Raw genomic sequence first — 23,792 nt, 5'->3', positions numbered from 1 at the left:
GTCTGGGTTTCAATTCAGTGGTTTGGGATAGAGTCAAGAGTCATTTTGGAGGGAACATTTTTGAATTGGAAAGAAAACATTTCAGGAATAAGGTGAATTGCCGTGAATTTGACCTTCATATCAAAATAATATCAATTGAGAATCAGCTCCATGATCAACACAACACAACCAACCATTCCCTATCCCCCCCCCCCCCCCCCCCCCAAAAAAAAAAAACCAAAACAAACAAACAAAAACATAGGGTTGTTAGCATACTGTATCCACTTTTATTAATAAGAACCAGGAGTGATATCCCATTGAAACATTTTGTACTCAAAAATCCTCAAATATCCATGGTCATAGCTACCAAATAACTATTGTTGTAGGAACCAATGCCAGTGCTCCTGACCAGCTGAGTCTTGCCTTAACCTGGGACAGAGTGGACATTGCCAGAAGTCACATTTTTGTATACGGTCAGGAGTGGCCAGTAAGTTTTCACATCATACTCTTTATATCATGTGTTTTTTTTTGTTTTTTTTTTCCCTTTATTTACTTGACAGGTTGATTCCATTTTGCCTGGGGAAATTAAGATAATAAGAAAATTTAACCCCCTTGAGGGTGAGATAGGGGTATCTCAACGCGAGGGGGAAATTTCTTCAGTTGCCAAACACAATGCTTGCCGAGTATTTGGCAGCTAAGGTGTTTTACTCGGAGGGTTAAGATTTTCCTGTCTCAATTCCCTGGGGTTGAATGATTATTTTTCTCTTACCCTGGTCACATTCTTAAGTATCTAATATTGCCGTTACATCAATGCAAGACAATGTTGACATGACATGATTGAATTGTCAACTTCATACAATTGTTGAGAATGCGCAAAGAGCCGGTATAGCTTGTCTTTTCCTTTGGGTGAGATCAGGAAATCTAAAACTGCGGATATCCCTGTCCAGGGTAAGAGAAAACAATTTCCCTCAGGAAAGACAGCTGATGCACACTAGACCATCATAATAATGAATTGTTTCTGTGACATCATACAATTGATGTGAATCGGGAATCCATCGTATTCTGACTGCAATTTGTTTATTTGTACGCATGAAAGAAAAATATTCAAACATGGGTGCGTTTCATAGACAGGGAAATTTCAACCCTTGTGCAGGTTGAAATATCCCTCTTCAAGGAACATACCTATGAAAGATTCTATTAATCTCCCACTCAGCCATGTTGGCTAAGTATATGAAATGGTCTCCATCTGTCGGTCCATTTGTCTATACTGGTCAAACATTGATGTAACATCCAGGTAACTACATGTATAAGTACTACAGGAAACAGATTTGTGTCTCTGATGTAGGCTAGGGGTGCTCAACTGACGGCATGTCACTTGTAGATACTGAATTTGACCGACAGTGAACCTTTCCTGCTTTTGTCTTCAATATCAAATTAAAAAGTTTTGTTTTGTCCTGGGTAACTTAAATGTCATGTTGATTCAATTTGTACCTTTTTAATACAGTCACAGACATCTAACCTGCTTGGTAACTAAATCTTCTTATCCTGACACGACTGCCAATAGGGAAATATCTTCTTTAATCGTTGACACAGCCATAGAAACTGTTGCCATAGACTGTGATATAAATAAGCCATATACCAAGGTTTATTACGGATAGATTTTATGTAGCTATCCATTCCCAGAACAATTTTTTAACTCACTTATATTTAAAGAAGGCGTGAATGGTTGTCATGACAGCACTTGATTATCCTACTTCAGGTTAAAAGTTTTAAGCAAGATTTTATGAAAATCACCACAGTCCACAGTTAGGATTGCAGCTGATGACTATTACAAGGTGAAAGTATTGGTATGGAGTGTATTGGCAATATACGGAAAATGTATTTTCATATTTATGAGACCCAAAAGGGGATTCAGGTTGCTGAAAGATTTTTAAAGGTATGAATTGTATCAAAATGTCATAAATTCACTGCGCTTGATATGATAACTTTCATTTGAAGATGTACATGATATCAATACACACAAGCACAACGAAGTATTGCATCTATAGTATCTCATAAACCGCTCAACACAGCTGACACACGATCATGTGTTTATAAAGTGAATGTCTTATCAGTGTGCTTATTGTGTCAATATTTATAGAAAAAATCATATTAGATCAAAGAAAATAATCTAAAAATGAAATGTCATTATTTATTAAGCAGAAAATGCAAATAAACTGCTATTATATTATTGTTTGTAACTTAGCAACATCATCGTTTTAATCTTCCTTCTGAATTCTGTTTTTGTAAAACAAAAACTTACAAATTTATTGTTAGAAAAAACATTTGAGACATTTTTCAAAATCCAGATTTTGAAATATTAGTTTTTCAGTCAGCCTAGAAATTAGCCCAGATAAGTCAAAGCCAAACGTAACTATATATATAGTGTATATTTATGGAATCCAGTATAATATTATATTGATCCTTATGAGCCTACAGGGCAATATAACCACCATATTTAGCCTTTGGTCACAGATCTGACCTCAGCGTGGTTGACAATCTGACCATTGAAAAGGCCAGACCGTTGACAGGCTAAGTACCTAGGTTTATGTCATAATTAATATATCACAACTTGACAGCAGTTGTAAGCTAGTTTCTGTCCCTGTAACCTTGATATGTTTAGATTTACTGTTTATAACTTAATTACTCCGATATTTTTGAGCGAGGGTGTGACTTGCGGAATCAATCCATAAGTTAATCTGTGCCCAAATCGGTCTATCATAAGATAGGGAAAATTGATCATGATCATTGATTATTTACCTTTGCCTTATTCTTCTTTTCACCTGATGTTGATATTTGAGAAACAAATCTTAAAATGATCTTCATCACTGGTCTGCATGGCTAATTGATAAGTTTAACAGATGTTGAACTACATGTACATTAGGGGTGAAATGATACGCCATGCTTATGATATGTATCGTATCGTATCGTACCGTGATATTAAATGGTGACACAATATGTTACGATACGATACACACACATACAATAAAAGTTTAATTGTAAGATATACATACCAGACTAAAGATAAGTCAGAGTTACTCTCATAATCAACTGGAAATGTGCGAAGCAGATCTTATAAGGGACCTTAGTAGCTTTAAATTTGTTGATCAAAAGTGCTGCCAAAACTCAGATGGGAATTTAGCTGGTGGGTCCTTTTACTTTATTGGTAAGTCTGCCGACAAAACTGGTGTATTAGCCACCATAGTGGTTTACATGTGCTTGGTAATCGACATGCTGTTTTTCATTGGCTTGTTTAAATCATTTTCTACCAATTAGAAGACGTTTTGTCCCAAGTTTGACTTTTGGAAAAAATTCTAAATTACAGAACCAAACTGAATCGAATATCCAGATTGATGTACAGAAAACCGAACCAAGAAGAAATATGGTGTTTACGGTTCACCATGGTGAATTGTTTCGCCACTAATTTAAATCATGATAAAAGAACACAACCGCAACTGTGTGGAAAACAGAAATTGTTCTTGGTGGTGTTGTTGTAAAAGTCAAAGGTCATGATTGCTTGAAATGTATTCCAGACCATTGCTTTTTAAGCTGTAGACGATGTAGTTAAGATGAATTAAGCCAAATAAATGTTACATAAATGTAAACAGGCATGACTTTGATTTGGCCATCTTTGAATTCATAGTCATTTACAAAGCTAGGTTCAGAAGGCAGTAGTCCACAAAAAGCACTTACATTTCTGGTTTTATGCTTACATAAACTTGTCACACAGCTTCTAGTGGTATGTTTATTAGGTCATCTGACCAAGTGTTGTTATTTTTCGAGTTGGTCTGAAATACAAGATGGCCACCATGGCAGCCATCTTGAAAACACATTTTAAACCTCTTCTCCAGTTCCATTGGTGCCATTGAGCTGGAAATGGGTGAGGATATCAAGGAAGGTGAGCCAACATAGTGTTGTTATTTTTTCGGCCTCGTTAAAAACTTTGAAATGGCAGCAATGGTGGCCATTTTGTAAGATGATTGCGCAATCATGGTTTTCCTGAACAACACCTATTTCAAACTTCTTCTCAAATTCCATCAGTGGGATTCAGCACTAACTTACCAGAAATTTTCCTGAGATGGCCCTTACCAAGTGTTGTTATTTATCGGGTCGGCCAGAAATCCAAGATGGCCACCATGGCAACCATCTTGAAAAAACATTTTAAACTTCTTCTCCAGTTCCACTGGTGCCATTGAGTTGGAAATTGGTGAAGATTTTAAGGAAGGAGTGCCAAAAAAGTGTTAATATTTTTCCGCCTCGTAAAATCATTGACTTGGCAGCCATGGTGGCCATTTGTAACATGATTGTGCAATCATGGTTTTCCTTAACAATGCCTATTTGAAACTTCTTCTCAAATTCACCCAATGGGATTCAGCTGTAACTTACCAGAAATGATCCTGAGATGGTCCTTACCAAGTGTTGTTATTTATTGGGTCGGTCAGAAATCCAAGATGGCCACCATGGCAAATGGTGCCACTATATACTTGCTACAGAGAATACATACTACAATTAGATAAGGTTTTTAATTTAGAGTCAGATGACCGTTAAGGCCCCTGGGCCTCTTGTTTAGAGTTATATTTGTATTGCTAGTAGGTGAGTTTGCAGAAAAGGCAAAAAGATGGAATAGATTTCACAGGAGCTGTTGAATCTGACAGTCAGACAGAATAGATTTTACATGAGATGTTGATTCTGACAGTCAGACAGAATAGATTTTACATGAGATGTTGATTCTGACAGTCAGACAGAATAGATTTTACATGAGATGTTGATTCTGACAATCTGTGGTCCTTTGATAATTGTTGTTCCTCAGTGATGTGACCCCCTGATTGACATTAACATCTCTTTGGTTCATTAACACGGGACACTAGGTTGAGGACACATACACCAGCAATCGTTGACACTGCCAGTACATAACAGCATTCTGCAGGCATGTCCTGTCCCTTCATAGAAAACATGAAAGTACTTAAATGTCTTGCATCAGTATAGGTAGAGGTGGAGCATGATGAAGTTTTGGTATTTTCAAGAATCAACATTGTTATCTTCTTGCATTGAAAACTTGAAATGACATTTTTTCATCGTATTCAGTTTGTTTTACGGCTGCCTGAGACAAAGTCTCTTAGATGACCTATTGCGATCGCCATTTGTCTGGTATAAGCAGTTCACATTTTCAACTTCTTCTCCAAAACAGCTGAACCAAATTCAATGAAATTTGGCAGGAAGCATCCATGGCCAAAAGTCAACCAAACTTGTGAATTATATGGTCCTCACCCCCTAGGGGCGAGAGGGGCAGGGCCAAAAGGGGTCAAATTGACCAAAATTTCAAAAATATTCTTCTCAACTTCCAGATGTGGTAGAATAAAATACTCTTCACAGGTGACATTTAATGCCCACAGCCTTTGTTTCAGATCCTGAAATTTCTTTCAATCACATCACTGAAGTTTCTACAGGGTTATCAATTGAAACTCTACACAGGGATTTCTTATCAGAATTTAATATAGGTAATTGAGATTAATTTTTCTGAAAAGTAAAAATCATGGGTCCACCATAGATTCATATCTTTGATACAAGGTATCCTTAACAAATACTTGTTTGGATTTAGTTTATTAGGTCAGGATGACCTATAGCCATCGTGCTTCGTCCGTCGTCGTGCGTCGTGCGCCTTCCGCCGTCCGTAAACTTTTCACATTTCAATCTTCTTCTCAAGTTCCACCAGTGCTATTGAGCTGAAACTTGCCTGAAATGATCCTGATATGATCCCGACCAAGTGTTGTTATTTTTCGAGTTGGTCCGAAATCCAAGATGGCTGTCATAGCCGCCATCTTGAAAAACACATTTTAAACTTCTTCTCAAGTTCCACCAGTGCTATTGAGCTGAAACTTGCCTGAAATGATCCTGATATGATTGCGACCAAGTGTTGTTATTTTTCGGGTCGGTCCGAAATCCAAGATGGCCGCCATAGCCGCCATCTTGAAAAACACATTTTAAACTTCTTCTCAAGTTCCACCAGTGCTATTGAGCTGAAACGTGCCTGAAATGATCCTGATATAATTGCGACCAAGTGTTGTTATTTTTCGGGTCGGTCCGAAATCCAAGATGGCCGCCATAGCCGCCATCTTGAAAAACACATTTTAAACTTCTTCTCAAGTTCCACCAGTGCTGTTGGGCTGAAACTTGCCAGAAATGATCCTGAGATGATCCCTGACCAAGTGTTGTTATTTTTCGGGTCGGTCCAAAATCCAAGATGGCCGCCATAGCCGCAATCTTGAAAAACACATTTTAAACTTCTTCTCCAGTTCCACTGGTGCCATTGAGCTGGAAATTGGTGAGGATGTTAAGGAAGGAGGGCCAACAAAGTTTGTTATTTTTTCGGCCTCGTAAAAACTTTGACATGGCAGCCATGGCGGCCATTTTGTAACATGATTGCGCAATCATGGTTTTCCTGAACAACACCTATTTCAAACTTCTTCTCAAATTCCACCGGTGGGATTCAGCTCTAACTTACCAGAAATTATCCTTAGATGGTCCAGACCAAGTGTTGTTATTTATTGGGTCCGTCAGAAATCCAAGATGGCCACCATGGCCAACAGTGCCACTATATACTTGCTACAGAGAATACATACGGGTTTTAATTTAGAGTCAGATGACCATTGAGGCCCCTGCATGGCCTCTTGTGTATATATATTTGGTTTATGCTGTTACTTCAAGCAGAAAAACAATTTTTGTAAAATGCATTTGGTTTCCTTTGTTCATTTGAAGAAGTTGAGACAAGGTCATATCATCTCCCTTCAACTTGATTTATTTGAATAAACATTTATAAGACTTCATCTTTTGGTTTGAAAACATCCTGAGCTTTGTGTATCAAGAACTGAAAGCTATTTATAGAAATTTTAGTCATCATTCTGATGATATTGTTTATTTTAGGGAGTCGGGTCATCTTTGCTTGGGCAGAATTTATTTTTCCTGTCTGGAATTCATATCTTTATTTATATATTGGTCAAAATCATGTACCGTATTTGACCTAATAAGGACACAGGGTGCGGGTAATTGACAGTGGGGGCGCCCTTATTAAGATTAGTTATTCTGAAGTTTTAGGAAACAGACTATACCTTATAGCAGAATACCTAAGGCTGTGGAAACGGTAAAATATTCAGTCATAAAAATATTCCAGATGATGATATCTATTCATTATCATATATTAAGCTTAAACATGACTTGAATATTCCTGTAAACTTGTAAACCATGCCAGCTGATCTTTAGACCAGAGAACGTGTGTTCCACCATTTATGTTCAAATGGAACGCTTTTGTGTTCTATTTATAGACACAGGTGATTTCCCAGATCATATCAGACATCGTTTTCTTTGACCTAATAATTGATTAACAATGTCATTTACTAGCTTTCTGTTCTGAACAAAAGTTACTTATCAACAAGAATGAAGTCTTTTACTTTATCTTCAAATAAAGAGGGTAAGTTATTATTGTATGTGTGTTTATTTCCGGGTGCTCTTTGCACTGACATGTTATCTGTGCGTGTAGGAATAGACAAAATGTGGGGAAAACTTGTGTTCCAGTTACTTAATTTGCTGAAGAAAATAGAACACATAAAGTAGCAAAACATTTCACATGAATTATTACTTTTGAACACCATTATGACACTCAGTCAAAGATTTATTTCCTTGAAAAAAGGTAGGGGCGCCCTTATTAGGTCAAATGCCGTATATGAATATAACACTGCAAATTGAAAGTATCCTTCAAAATATTTTAAAATATTAGAATTAAAGTGTTGGGAAAATAGGAGTTGGATTTAGTAATTAATCAAAAACAAACTTAATGACATGTAATGTTTAACAATATTTTAAGTGAAACCACCTGCAGGTAATGTTAATTTTCAACCTAAAAGTCAGCATAAGGCTTGTCATTGTACAGCAAAAAATACCTTGTTTGCAATTACAGTGTGATGATATCACTTTGTATGCTAAAATTGTGATTAATGTTAGCCTGTCAACTGTCTGACAGGTACTGCCAAACAATCCCAAGTTACATGTACTTAACTTGACAGAGATCATGCAGTATACTTGCCAACCTTTCATTTTTTGTGAGGAAGAAAGGATGTCGCAGAAATGTTTTAAAATAGAAGTAATGAACTTTCTGACTTCAAAATTTTATCATTATACACCAATTTTGACTTGAGGGAAATTCTCATTTATAGCTATTGTTGCAATATTTACAGTGATGGTTTTATGATTTTGCAGCAAAGTCATTGTGGGAAAAAAGAAAATAATGGATATTTATATGTTGAGAACTTGAGACGATAATGAATGCAGGTCAATGAATAATTCTTCTAGATAAAGTTCATCTTAAATATTATCAAATATTATGTATACATGTATATATAAGCAAAATGTATGAATGATGTGTGAATGTTTATGTTTGAGTTATCTCCCTTAAATGTTAGTTATACATGTAATTTTTTCATTTCATAGTAAATTTATATATTAATTTTATATTTATACATTCCAATTGCCACCATAGGAGAAAATTTATATAGGCTTGGCCTGTTATTTTATCCTTTTGACAAATAACATCAAATGTCAATAAAATTTGTTGAAATGGAAATAATGAATGCAGACCAAAGTTAAGTTTTAAGCTGGCCTAGGCAAGGTGAGCTTAGGTATGGTGTGGTATCCATTATACATATGTTGTCAACGCTTTTCATTGAAGCAGCATAACAGCTTTTTCCTTTTCTAAATTACCCTAGAGACCAGATGTTTGGTCTATAGCATTCTGGGGTTACCAAGTTTGTTCAAATGAATAACCTTGAACAGCACTCAAGGTTATATACAAGGGTCAAATATACTTAATTCATTAAACAATTAACTCTCAATAATCAAGATCGAGGCCCAGAGACTTGATTATGAGCCTGTAGCATGTTGAGGTGCAAGGCAACCAAGTTTGTTCAAATGAATGTCCGTGACCTACATTCAAGGTCACAGGGGTCAAATATGCAAAGGACTTCTTATCAATAACCAAGAGCCCCAGTGACCTGATAATGGGCTTAGGGTGGTGATATTGAAAGGAATTGCCTTAATGTATATATTTTCTAGGTTACAGAAATGTTTAGAATCATCTTTCAATATTTTTGTTGCCAGGTGTGAAATACTGTATACATAATTTTGTCATCAATGTATATTATGCATACAGTATATCTGAAAATGAAACCCAACAACAATCATCTATCAATGATTTCTACTTAACAAAACAATCCCATAATACTTAAATAATTCACCTTATCAGATTTATGCCATGTGAGCAATACAGGCCCATTTGGCCTCTTGTCTAAATTTTCATTTGTTATGATTTAGGCTGTGATTGAATTACGATTAGCTATATTAAAAGCATTAGTAGATAAAAAAGAACTTGATCCATCCACAGCAGGGAAACGATTATGAGATATAGCTGTGATTTGAAAAGATGAAAACAAGGCAGCATTAATGTTGAACCAAACATGAACATTAAGGACAGTATGTTATGGGAGAGTTAAAGGTTACTCTATTAGAGCAAGAGGATCTTATGATGGACGAGACAGCTATGACCGTTTGATTAGAACACACATGATAATGACATAGCCATTGGTCTAGTTTGTCATCACCATTTGGTGTGATTGACAGAAAAGGAGTTGGACCAAACACTCCATTGTATCATAAAAATGACAAGGCACATGGAAACTTGCCCCGGGCAGTACAACAGACATTATACTGGCCAGAACAACTGCACTTCACACAGACACAAATATATACACCACCAGTGCAGTTCGGGAATAACCAAAACATTTACTCGGAGAGTTCTAGGAACTGTAAAATGCAGTCCCAAAGTAATCTTGAAGGGAAAGTGTCATCGCAGTGTGATCTTGAAGGGAAAGTGTCATCGAAGTGTGACCTTGAAGGGAAAGTGTTATCGCGGTGTGGTCTTGAAGGAACAGTGTTATCAAAGCATGACCTTGAAGGGAAAGTGTCATCGCAGTGTGGTCTTGAAGGGACAGTGTTATCAAAGGGTGACCTTGAAGGGAAAGTGTCATCACAGTGTGACCTTGAAGGGAAAGTGTCACTGCAGTGTGACCTTGAAGGAAATGTGTCCTACAAGTACAACCTTGAAGGGGTAGTGCAGTCCCAGAACAAATCTGATTGGCCACCACAGTCCAAATTCGTAATTGACGGGGCAATGGAGAGTAAATATGACCTTCCTGATGTATTTGAACTCAAGCTGGGCTTGGTGGAATCTAGGTGTGACGTCGGCGGAACTATTGTTTCTACGCTGCATATCCAGGATTTGTGCCTGAGGGAAGACCTGAAAGTCTGTTATTGTGATTTTTTGTGGAAATTAATCTTTGTTTGTATGTAAATTATTGAATCTTGATACAACTTACAGGGCTTTTTATGGAGGCTTTTTGGGCCCGTTAATGGGCCCCATTCCCAATCGGAGTTATTTTGTTTACCAAATTCCCAAAATTTGCATGGAAGCTTTTTGGGCACGTTAATGGGCCCCATTCCCAATCGGAATTATTTCGTTTACCAAATTCCCAAAATTTGCAGTTTACTCCTGAAAAGTCTTTCCCAATTCACCAATTTTCTTCCCAAAATGAGAGAAAAAGGCCACATCCCAAACTAGTGAGAAAAAGCCCTGACTTAATGTACCAGTATACCAGTTAGATAGTTTCTGTCCCCATCAACCACTACTATGCCCAGCACCTGTTACCCAAACATCATTCCTAACTAGAGAAACCACAGAAATCTATCTTAACATAGAAAGCCACCACATACTTGACATAACTCCCATACCTATCCAGAGAAATCTATCTTACCTGAGAAATCTAACACACACATTACGTAACTCCCATCCCTATCCAGATAATTCTGTCTTACCTCAGAAATGAACCACTCACTGACATACTAACTCCCATTCCTATCCAGAGAAATATATCTTACTTCAGAAATCTACTACACACCTTACGTAACTCTTATGCCTATCCAGAGAATTCTGTCTTACCTCAGAAATGTACCATACACATGACAAAACTCCCATCCCTATCCAGAAAAATCTATCTTACCTCAGAAATCTAGCATACACCTGACATAACTCCAATATCTATCCAGAGAAATTAATCTTACCTGCCAAATCTACCATAAACCTTATGTAACTCCCATCCCTATCCAGATAAATCTGTCTTACCTCAGAAATGTCTTAATACAGAAATCTCTGGAACCACAAAAATCTAGCTTACACCAGACATATCTCTTATTCTTATAAAAAGAAACATAGGGTTAAGTAAAAAATAAACTGATTTCAGGAAGCCCTTTTGTGATCCTTTGATAAGTGAACAAATATTGTGAATTATATTAACTGTACACTTAGTTGGGATCAAGACCTAGATATCCAAAAAGGTTTATTCTTCATAGATAAAAAGGTCTTAAGTTACTTTATCAAAATTGTGAATTTCATTTCCTAAGGAGTGCACCTTTGCCCCTGGGGAGGGAGTAAAAGCGATCATAGTTAATCTAGGAAAAATATACCTTTTGGCATAATTTTGTTACTTTTCAAAGGCCATACACGTTTAAGATGTTCATGGACTTATAAACCAACTATTTTCATTTAATGGGGAGAAAACCAGACTAAAGGCGAGTTGTGTTAACTATAGGGCTCACCCTAGACCTCAGGCACAATGATAGAGCAAATCTCCCCTCCCTAATTTCAATTCGATTTTAAGCATTTTTTCAAATTGCCTTGCATCCGTGGTCCGTGGTCCGTGGTCCGTCCCAACAGGCAGCCATCTTGGATTTTGACAATTGAAGTTTGTTATCACTATGTAGGTTGCCCTTGGTCCCTAGTTATGCATATATCATTTTTAGACCAGTTGGATAACAACATGGCCGACAGGCAGCCATCTTGGATTTTGACAATTGAAGTTTATTATCGCTATTTCTCATAAGATACTGAAGGGATCTTTCTGAAATTTGATATGTAGGTTGCCCTTGGTCCCTTGTTATGCATATTTCATTTTGGGACCAGTCGGAAAAGAACATGGCTGACAGGCAGCCATCTTGGATTTTGACAATTGAAGTTTGTTATCGCTATTTCTCTACTGAAGGGATCTTTCTGCCATTTCATATGAAGGTTTCCCTTGGTCCCTAGTTATGGATATTTCATTTTGGGACCAATCGGATAACAAAATGGCTGACAGGCAGCCATCTTGGATTTTGACAATTGAAGTTTCTTAGCAATATCTCTCGGAAAGTACTGAAGGGATCTTTCTGAAATTTCATATGTAGGTTTCTCTTGGTCCCTTATTATGCATATTTCATTTTCGGACCAGTCGGAAAACAACATAGCCGACAGGCAGCCATCGTTGATTTTGACAATTGAAGTTTGTTATTGCTATTTCTCAGAAAGTACTGAAGGGATCTTTCTCAAATTTCATACGTAGGTTCCCCTTGGTCCCTTGTTATGCATATTGCAATTTGGAACCAATCTGAAAACAACATGGCTGACAGGCATTGGATTTTGACAATTGAAGTTTGTTATCACTATTTTACAGAAGGTATGAAGGGATCTTTCTGAAATTTCATATTTAGGTTCCCCTTCGTCCTTCATATTGCATTTTGGGACCAATCTGAAAACAACATGGTCGACAGACAGCCATTATCGCTAAATCTCAAATTTCATATATAAGTTCCCCTTGTTTGAAAAGTACTGGAGGGATGTTTCTCAATTTACACAGATTAGTAAGAGGAAGGGAAAAATAGAGAGAAGATCAATCTGACATGGAATCTATAAAGATCATTCAATGGTGGGCACCAAGATCCCTCTGGGATCTCTTGTTGAGATATGAAGGAGATTTTTTTCTCACTTCTAGATTTTCCAAGAAAATTCACTGTTACTTATGTTAATGCATAATTTTGTAGATAAACCTATATACCTGTATGATAACGTGTCTGATAATAAAAATAAATACCTTAATTAATGAAATAGCCTGTTGCAGAAATATTCATTCAGTTAGGCCAGCGAGTACCGGATCGCTGCCGCTTTTCATTTTTGTCAGGCCAACATCATGAATGTCGCGCAAGTATAAATATACAGAGTGACATATGGTATTGATGATTTGTTGTTTCAAAATTTTTTTGAAAGCCAGTTTGAAATGGCAAATATTTTGAAAGGTTTGGCATCAATTATTCACATACGTAAATATTGACATTTCGCTCCACGGCACGTCAGCCTCATGGTATAATTTGTACATCGTATTTTAGTCTCAGGGGTAGAGGTGAAGATGCAGTTTGTAATTACAATACCTATCAAATATTATCTGCAGTCAAATCTGACTACAATTCTTCTAGATAAATATTGAATGGTATACCATCACATTCAAAATCTTAAAACATAATGTCATAATGACACCTCGTGGTGCCTTCATCATCAAAACGTTTGAGTTATGATTGGTAAAGGCTACAAGTGCCGCGGTGACACGTTTGAGTTATGATTGGTAAAGGCTACAAGTGCCGCGGTGACACGTTTGAGTTATGATTGGTAAAGGCTACAAGTGCCGCGGTGACACGTTTGAGTTATGATTGGTAAAGGCTACAAGTGCCGCGGTGACTATGTTTGGTGCACACTAGATTTTATACATCCAGAATAGTTCCCAAACTTAAATCAGTACTATTGGTTGATGGAGGGACCATGTAATATGTTTTTACATGCCCAATTTTTTCTTGCATTACTACTAACATAAATGCAATTTCTATGAAAGTATAGAGAGAATATCGCAAAATCACAGCGTAGAATGAACCATGTAACAATTAATAGAAAAGAAACTAAATTTTGTAAACAATTTAACGGTATTTATTTAATTGTTAAAAACAACACAATGAATGATGTCTTTTAGACCTTGAATACCTTTCCAGTGTTGACTTATTCCTTAGCCATGAAGTCAAGGCATTGATTACATGAACAGAATCACTATTAAATTGAATTTAAAAAAGAAAAAAGAAAAAAATTTTGACCATGATGCATGATGTAATTATTTTTTTTTTGGGGGGGGGGGGGGGGGGGGGGGGGGGACGACGAGTGGAGTGGTTAAGGTGTCCCGACACTTTATCACAAGCCCTCCACCTCTGAGTTACGAGTTCGAAACCTATGTGGGGCAATTGCCAGGTACTGACCATAGGCCAGTGTTTTTTCTCCAGGTACTCTGGCTTTCCTCCACCTCCAAAACCTGGCTGTTAATAGGACGTTAACAAAAACAAACAAAAAAAATGACTAATTTCATGTATAATCTGAAATAGTTGTCTCTACAATAGCACTTAGTTCTGGTTGTTGCTACACAGCATTACCAAGTGAGAGATATATGGGCCCAGTTTAAAATAAATAGAAGTTGTGCATCAAAGTAGAAAGTGTCATTACTGGTGACATCAAGTTATTCAGTGCACTGCCACTTCCTGTCATTCTCCAGGATGTGTATATGTACGAGTTTACAGTTTGTTGATAAATGGTTAGAACCAGAATGTCATCACGATGATTCGAAGATTTAATTCTGTATTGGAGTTGTGTTTCTGGGACATTGTTATTTCGTTGGATTTGGTGTGATATTTATTGCGTCCTCGTGGTGTGATGGATGTGATTCCCGAGACAGATTACATGTTTAGGGAAGGCTCCTGTGAGTGCTATACATTTACCTTGGAAGAAACCTTCATTGACCGTCTGCTACAGAATGGGGTATAGATATTTCTAAATTGCTACAAATCTATATATTTTAGCAATAACATTATGAAAACAAATCTATTTCAAAAACAAAATGATTTACATTTTCATGCTTTCCAGTGGAATTATGTGTTTACACTTGCTTAAGAAACGTAAAGATGTATTTTTAAAAGTAAGTGTACTATCTTTGTTTTAATATATTATTATGTACATTCTGCTATAAAGCTGAAAGTGTACTAATTTATTATTAGTTTTGAGGCAGAAATTATGGGGTTTTTTTTCTTACCCCAATACAAGATTTTTACAGTATAGGAATTTCAACATAATATGAAAATAAATGGTCTTATGTCAAATCCATTTACATTTTGAAGACAAGTTTCTGGTGAAGTTTGAGAAAAAAAAAAGAAGTGGAATAAGAGAAATATTTAAAAACAGGTATGATTTAAGATAACACATCAAAATAAAGAGGAAATATTTGTATCATCACTGAGAAAGCTTTAAAACTTTCCACTGTCATGTTATATTGTAATAAAAATATATGCAGCATAAGGTTTAGATTGTTAATGTCTATGTGGTTTACAATTATAAGCAAATGTTCATTACAACTGACGTTCAGTTTTTTATTTAATGCTGTTTCTTTTCCTTCATTTATAATATTTTTTCTAATATAAGTTTTAATTTATACTGTGCATATAAGATGTCACGTGCTAGAGTAGGCCCCAAGACAGCCTTCAGGATAATTAACCAAGGTCGTCAGTGTTTAATTTGGCTGGAATATTAATTTCACTGCCCTAACTTTACACCTTGTGTAGTTTTACATAATTTTGATATAGATATGAAGCTTACATCATTTCACAGATGTGACATTGATATTAATTAGCTAAGGCAGGCAAGGTAATTTACATTTTTATTAGGTCACCTGAGACGAAGTCTCAGTTGACCTATTGCAATCGCTTTTTGTCCGGCGTCGTCCGTCGTCCGTCGGCCGTCGTGCGTCGTAAACAATTTACATTTTCAACTTCTTAAAAACTGCTGAACCAAATTCAATGAAATTTTACAGGAAGCTTCCATGGCTGAGGGTGAACCAAAATTGTGAATTATATGGTCCCCACCCCCCAGGGGCCTGAGGGGCGGGGCCAAAAAGGGTCAAATTGACTAAAACTTCAAAAATCTTCTTCTCTACTCTCAGATAAGGTGGAATCAAACACTCTACATAGATGGAAGGGTCTTAAGGTGCTTTACCGAAATTGTGAATTTCATGACCCTGGGGTCTCATGTTTGCCCCTGGGGAGGGGGTAAACTTTGCTATAGTTTATATAGGGAAATCACATTTTTGACTATTATTTGTTGGATTTGTATTGGAATTCATTCTAACTTGTATCAAATTATCAGCATTGGATGACACTTTGATGGTATGTACATGTTGGCCCTAGTTGACCCCCAGGGGCTGGTGGGCAGGGCCAAAAAGGGTCAAATTGACTAAAATTTCAAAAATCTTCTTCTCTACTCTCAGATATGGTAGAATCAAATACTCTACATAGATGGAAGGGTCTTAAGGTGCTTTACCGAAATTGTGAATTTCATGACCCTGGGGTCTCATGTTTGCCCCTGGGGAGGGGGTAAACTTTACTATAGTTTATATAGGGAAATCACATTTTTGACTATTATTTGTTGAATTTTTATTGGAATTCATTCTAACTTGGTTAACATTATCAGCTTGGGATGACAGTTTGATGGTATGTACATGTTGGCCCTGACTGACCCCCAGGGGCTGATGGGCGGGGCAAAAAAGGGTCAAATTAACAGAAATTTTAAAAATCTTCTTCTTACAGCCCATTTAAGGTAGAATTAAATACTCTTCACAGATCGAAGGGTCTTAAGGTGCTTTACCATAATTGTGAATTCCCTAGCCCTTGGGTCTCGCGTTTGCCCCATGGGAGGGGATAAACTTTACTATAGTTATAGGGAAATCACATTTTTGACTATCATTTGTTTTATTTGTTTTTAAATTCATTCTTTCATTCAAATTTACTGAAATATTTCAAAAATCAGGTGACCGTTAAGGCCCATGGGCCTCTTGTTTTCTTTATTTGTATAATTCTTGTATTAAGTGATCAACAGCAAAAAAAAAGGAAATAAAGTTCCTTCGATGAGAATCTATTTTTATGATATATAGTCCAAGTGAGCCATAAAAACAACAGTTTTTGTACTATCCAACAATAAGCCTTTATATGGTGTTAAGTCCATCCATGTCCAATATAAGGGGCGGCGGTGGCCAAGTGGTAAAGGTGTCCCGACACTTTAACACTAGCCCTCCACCTCTGGGTTGTGAGTTCGAAACCTACGTGGGGCAGTTGCCAGGTACTGACCGTAGGCCGGTTGTTTTTCTCCGGGTATTCCGGCTTTCCTCCACCTCCAAAACCTTGAACGTCCTTAAATGACCCTGGCTGTTAATAGGACGTTAAACAAAAACAAACCAAACCAAACATGTCCGATACAGTTACAGTAGAAATGCCAACCATGATTTCATTGTCCTGAAATAAGACCACCCCCTACTCTTATACAAAAAAAGGACAACTTTTTACAGGGTTAACCCCCCCCCCAGACATATTGCAGGATATTTAGGGCCTGTCCAGAATAAGTCAAGGTATACTAATAAAAATATAAAGCCTTGCTATGAGCATCGCCTTCAAATGAAATGTAATTTCAGGTCAATCTTTACTTTTGATAAATTAGATCTTATACTAAATATAATTATACTCTTTTAATATTTAGTTCTATTACAGAATAATATTTAGTTCTATTACAGAATAATATTTAGTTCTATTACAGAATAACACAGTAATATTTCACTGTTTTTACTTTTTTCAGAAAATAATATTTCACTTGTTATTACTTTTTTTCAGAAAAAAAGATTTTTTAATTACTAGAAATAATGTTTTAGAATACAAATTTTCTATTGAATCCACCATCAAATAGATTAAGTTGTTGATAAGTGACTGACAGTGATTTTACATTTCTGAACAATCTTCCATACAAATGAACATCATAGAAACCACATCATATTTATTGCAACAAAAAGCTGTATGTGTCATCATATTTGGAAAACTTGTCCCTGTTTGTGCATCTGATTTGTCAAGGTATCAAAAGTGCCAACAATTCCTTGCAGCAGATGATGAACATCATTATGGTTATTGGCTTGCCGAGTTAAACCTTAGCCCAGAAATTTATAATTATACTTTTTACAGGAGTTTTTTACTAGAATTTTTCAGCAGTTTTATTACAAAGGAATTATTTTTAAAACAATTTTCCTTTTAACAGAAAAAAATTGCTGTCCATGAGTTTTTGGTGTTTTCACTACATAGAAATGCAATACGAAAAATGTTTGAAATTTCAAGCGAATATGTACTAATAATATTTGTACTAACAATGTTTGTATTAACAATATTTGTACTAACAATATTTGCCCATTTTCATTGCTTTACCCTCTTTTGACTTTTCGACTCACAAAATTAATATTTCTGTTGATTTTTTTTTTTTCACTTTGAACCTTACATTTTAAGGTTGTTGGACAGGATGGTCTGTAACCTTATCAGCACAGATCTCCCCATGTGTGTAATTTGACAAAAATATCCAAGAAGGGATCACTAATCACGTGAGAAAAAATAAAGCTAATTACTAAATTCATTTGAGAAGATTAGAATAGTAATTAATAGCCTGTTTAGAGTAAAGGCTAATATGCTGTGTTTGTGATTGAAGGAGGGCTCACTGGAGCAAGCCATGATGGACGCACTCATCAACGACCGTGTCGACTTTGTCAAATTGCTGTTAGAAAATGGTGTGAGCATGCAGACTTTCCTCACCATACAGAGGTTGGAGGAACTCTACAATACAGTAAGTCACACAGACATTCCTCACCATACAGAGGTTGGAGGAACTCTACAATACAGTAAGTCACACAGACATTCCTCACCATACAGAGACTGGGGGAACTCTACAATACAGTAAGTCACACAGACATTCCTCACCATACAGAGACTGGGGGAACTCTACAATACAGTAAGTCACACAGACATTCCTCACCATACAGAGACTAGAGGAACTCTACAATACAGTAAGTCACACAGACATTCCTCACCATACAGAGACTGGGGGGAACTCTACAATACAGTAAGTCACACAGACATTCCTCACCATACAGAGACTGGGGGAACTCTACAATACAGTAAGTCACACAGACATTCCTCACCATACAGAGACTGGGGGAACTCTAATATACAGTAAGTCACACAGACTTTCCTCACCATACAGAGGTTGGAGGAACTCTACAATACAGTAAGTCACACAGACATTCCTCACCATACAGAGACTGGGGGAACTCTACAATACAGTAAGTCACACAGACATTCCTCACCATACAGAGACTACGGGAACTCTACAATACAGTAAGTCACACAGACATTCCTCACCATACAGAGACTGGGGGGAACTCTACAATACAGTAAGTCACACAGACATTCCTCACCATACAGAGACTGGGGGGACTCTACAATACAGTAAGTCACACAGACATTCCTCACCATACAGAGACTGGGGGAACTCTACAATACAGTAAGTCACACAGACATTCCTCACCATACAGAGACTGGGGGAACTCTACAATACAGTAAGTCACACAGACATTCCTCACCATACAGAGACTACGGGAACTCTACAATACAGTAAGTCACACAGACATTCCTCACCATACAGAGACTGGGGGAACTCTACAATACAGTAAGTCACACAGACATTCCTCACCATACAGAGACTGGGGGAACTCTACAATACAGTAAGTCACACAGACATTCCTCACCATACAGAGACTCACACAGACATTCCTCACCATACAGAGACTGGGGGATCTCTACAATACAGTAAGTCACACAGACATTCCTCACCATACAGAGACTGGGGGAACTCTACAATACAGTAAGTCACACAGACATTCCTCACCATACAGAGACTGGGGGAACTCTACAATACAGTAAGTCACACAGACATTCCTCACCATACAGAGACTGGGGGAACTCTACAATACAGTAAGTCACACAGACATTCCTCACCATACAGAGACTGGGGGATCTCTACAATACAGATACTCACACAGACATTCCTCACCATACAGAGACTGGGGGATCTCTACAATACAGATACTCACACAGACATTCCTCACCATACAGAGGTTGGAGGAACTCTACAATACAGTAAGTCACACAGACATTCCTCACCATACAGAGACTGGGGGATCTCTACAATACAGATACTCACACAGACATTCCTCACCATACAGAGGTTGGAGGAACTCTATAATACAGTAAGTCACACAGACATTCCTCACCATACAGAGACTGGGGGAACTCTACAATACAGTAAGTCACACAGACATTCCTCACCATACAGAGACTGGGGGAACTCTACAATACAGTAAGTCACACAGACATTCCTCACCATACAGAGACTGGGGGATCTCTACAATACAGATACTCACACAGACATTCCTCACCATACAGAGGTTGGAGGAACTCTACAATACAGTAAGTCACACAGACATTCCTCACCATACAGAGACTGGGGGAACTCTACAATACAGTAAGTCACACAGACATTCCTCACCATACAGAGACTGGGGGGAACTCTACAATACAGTAAGTCACACAGACATTCCTCACCATACAGAGACTGGGGGAACTCTACAATACAGTAAGTCACACAGACATTCCTCACCATACAGAGACTGGGGGACTCTACAATACAGTAAGTCACACAGACATTCCTCACCATACAGAGACTGGAGGAACTCTACAATACAGTAAGTCACACAGACATTCCTCACCATACAGAGACTGGGGGGACTCTACAATACAGTAAGTCACACAGACATTCCTCACCATACAGAGACTGGGGGAACTCTACAATACAGTAAGTCACACAGACATTCCTCACCATACAGAGACTGGAGGAACTCTACAATACAGTAAGTCACACAGACATTCCTCACCATACAGAGACTGGGGGAACTCTACAATACAGTAAGTCACACAGACATTCCTCACCATACAGAGACTGGGGGAACTCTACAATACAGTAAGTCACACAGACATTCCTCACAATACAGAGACTGGAGGAACTCTACAATACAGTAAGTCACACAGACATTCCTCACCATACAGAGACTGGGGGAACTCTACAATACAGTAAGTCACACAGACATTCCTCACCATACAGAGACTGGGGGAACTCTACAATACAGTAAGTCACACAGACATTCCTCACCATACAGAGACTGGGGGAACTCTACAATACAGTAAGTCACACAGACATTCCTCACCATACAGAGACTGGGGGAACTCTACAATACAGTAAGTCACACAGACATTCCTCACCATACAGAGACTGAGGGGAACTCTACAATACAGTAAGTCACACAGACATTCCTCACCATACAGAGACTGGGGGGAACTCTACAATACAGTAAGTCACACAGACATTCCTCACCATACAGAGACTGGGAGAACTCTACAATACAGTAAGTCACACAGACATTCCTCACCATACAGAGACTGGGGGAACTCTACAATACAGTAAGTCACACAGACATTCCTCACCATACAGAGACTGGGGGAACTCTACAATACAGTAAGTCACACAGACATTCCTCACCATACAGAGACTGGGAGAAACTCTACAATACAGTAAGTCACACAGACATTCCTCACCATACAGAGACTGGGGGAACTCTACAATACAGTAAGTCACACAGACATTCCTCACCATACAGAGACTGGGGGAACTCTACAATACAGTAAGTCACACAGACATTCCTCACCATACAGAGACTGGAGGAACTCTACAATACAGTAAGTCACACAGACATTCCTCACCATACAGAGACTGGGGGAACTCTACAATACAGTAAGTCACACAGACATTCCTCACCATACAGAGACTGGGGGAACTCTACAATACAGTAAGTCACACAGACATTCCTCACCATACAGAGACTGGAGGAACTCTACAATACAGTAAGTCACACAGACATTCCTCACAATACAGAGACTGGGGGGAACTCTACAATACAGTAAGTCACACAGACTTTCCTCACCATACAGAGGTTGGAGGAACTCTACAATACAGTAAGTCACACAGACATTCCTCACCATACAGAGACTGGGGGAACTCTACAATACAGTAAGTCACACAGACATTCCTCACCATACAGAGACTGGGGGAACTCTACAATACAGTAAGTCACACAGACATTCCTCACCATACAGAGACTGGGGGAACTCTACAATACAGTAAGTCACACAGACATTCCTCACCATACAGAGACTGGGGGAACTCTTCAATACAGTAAGTCACACAGACATTCCTCACCATACAGAGACTGGGGGAACTCTACAATACAGTAAGTCACACAGACATTCCTCACCATACAGAGACTGGGGGAACTCTACAATACAGTAAGTCACACAGACATTCCTCACCATACAGAGACTGGGGGAACTCTACAATACAGTAAGTCACACAGACATTCCTCACCATACAGAGACTGGGGGGAACTCTACAATACAGTAAGTCACACAGACATTCCTCACCATACAGAGACTGGGGGAACTCTACAATACAGTAAGTCACACAGACATTCCTCACCATACAGAGACTGGAGGAACTCTACAATACAGTAAGTCACACAGACATTCCTCACCATACAGAGACTGGGGGAACTCTACAATACAGTAAGTCACACAGACATTCCTCACCATACAGATACTCACACAGACATTCCTCACCAAACAGAGACTGGAGGAACTCTACAATACAGTAAGTCACACAGACATTCCTCACCATACAGAGACTGGAGGAACTCTACAATACAGTAAGTCACACAGACATTCCTCACCATACAGAGACTGGGGGGAACTCTACAATACAGTAAGTCACACAGACATTCCTCACCATACAGATACTCACACAGACATTCCTCACCAAACAGAGACTGGAGGAACTCTACAATACAGTAAGTCACACAGACATTCCTCACCATACAGAGACTTAAAATAAGTGTACTTTCCTGTTTACATACATGAAACTGTGATTTATATATTTCCTTCGTGTGTTAAATGTCTCTGAATTTCTTCGTTCAAGTCCCTAGACACTGCTTCTGTAGGTTGATCACATAAAACAGTTGCGGGTGAAATATTACATTTGCAATGGTAATTTGATTTGGTAGTTATGTGAAGTTGCTTCCTGAAAGCTGCCAAGTTCTTATAGGCTGGAAATGAAATTCTTTCGTCTGTAATTTCGTTCATCTTTTCAATATTTGTGGACACAACAGCCTACAGCTATAGAGACAGGAAAGTTTATTTATTAATAACACTTTGTCCAATAAACTAGATTTTGCCTATGCCACATCCCCTAACCTGTGTGAACATGTAGTTGTGAGTAGTGCAGCTCAGACTCGGAAAGAAGGCTGGGTTTGTCTTTAATAAGCCCTTATTCATCTGCATACAAAGTATTGTTTAACACCGGACAGGAAATAGGCTTGGATTTACTGGTCAGTGGATGATCCCTTAAACTACCTATGCATTGTCAGTGTTTTGATTCCTCGTCTTCAGACTGATTAGTGTAAAGTTAATGGCATTGTGTAACATCGATTATGTGTCCTGTACATAACAACATGTATACTCTATAACGTGTGCTTCTCTTGATTGTAATTACTAGGGTCCTGCATGATAGGTGCTCTATTAGTATATCATCTTAGAATCCAGACGAACAAACATTCTTAAACCTCAAATGGTGTTACACCTCGATATGAGGATATACAATAGAGGTTTAAAAAGTTACTAATGCCAAGGTCAAGGCCACTGTTGCTAAAAGTAGAAAGGGAAATGTACAGTCAAAAATACATCATATAAACCTTACAGAATTAGGCCACAATTTCTGAAACTTTACATGATGATAAACTTTAGAAATTCCCAAGGTCAAG

At 37.9% G+C, this 23,792-nt stretch overlaps 1 protein-coding gene across 1 annotated transcript in view; it reads left to right on the top strand.

Annotated features, from left to right (window-relative positions):
* The window catches only part of LOC117334667 (transient receptor potential cation channel subfamily M member 3-like), a gene marked incomplete at its 5' end in the record, with an annotated part of 177,653 nt that overhangs the window by 112,475 nt on the left and 41,386 nt on the right, over nucleotides 1–23,792 (top strand). Inside the window, 2 exon segments of the mRNA XM_033894419.1 lie at nucleotides 366–466; nucleotides 18,521–18,655. Of these exon segments, the coding sequence (XP_033750310.1) occupies nucleotides 366–466; nucleotides 18,521–18,655 (236 nt within the window).

The sequence above is a fragment of the Pecten maximus genome, chromosome 9, assembly GCF_902652985.1.
Source record: "Pecten maximus chromosome 9, xPecMax1.1, whole genome shotgun sequence".
Taxonomy (NCBI): domain Eukaryota; kingdom Metazoa; phylum Mollusca; class Bivalvia; order Pectinida; family Pectinidae; genus Pecten; species Pecten maximus.
The sequence above is the reverse complement of the archived record's forward strand: the minus strand, read 5'-3'. Positions and strand labels throughout refer to the sequence as shown.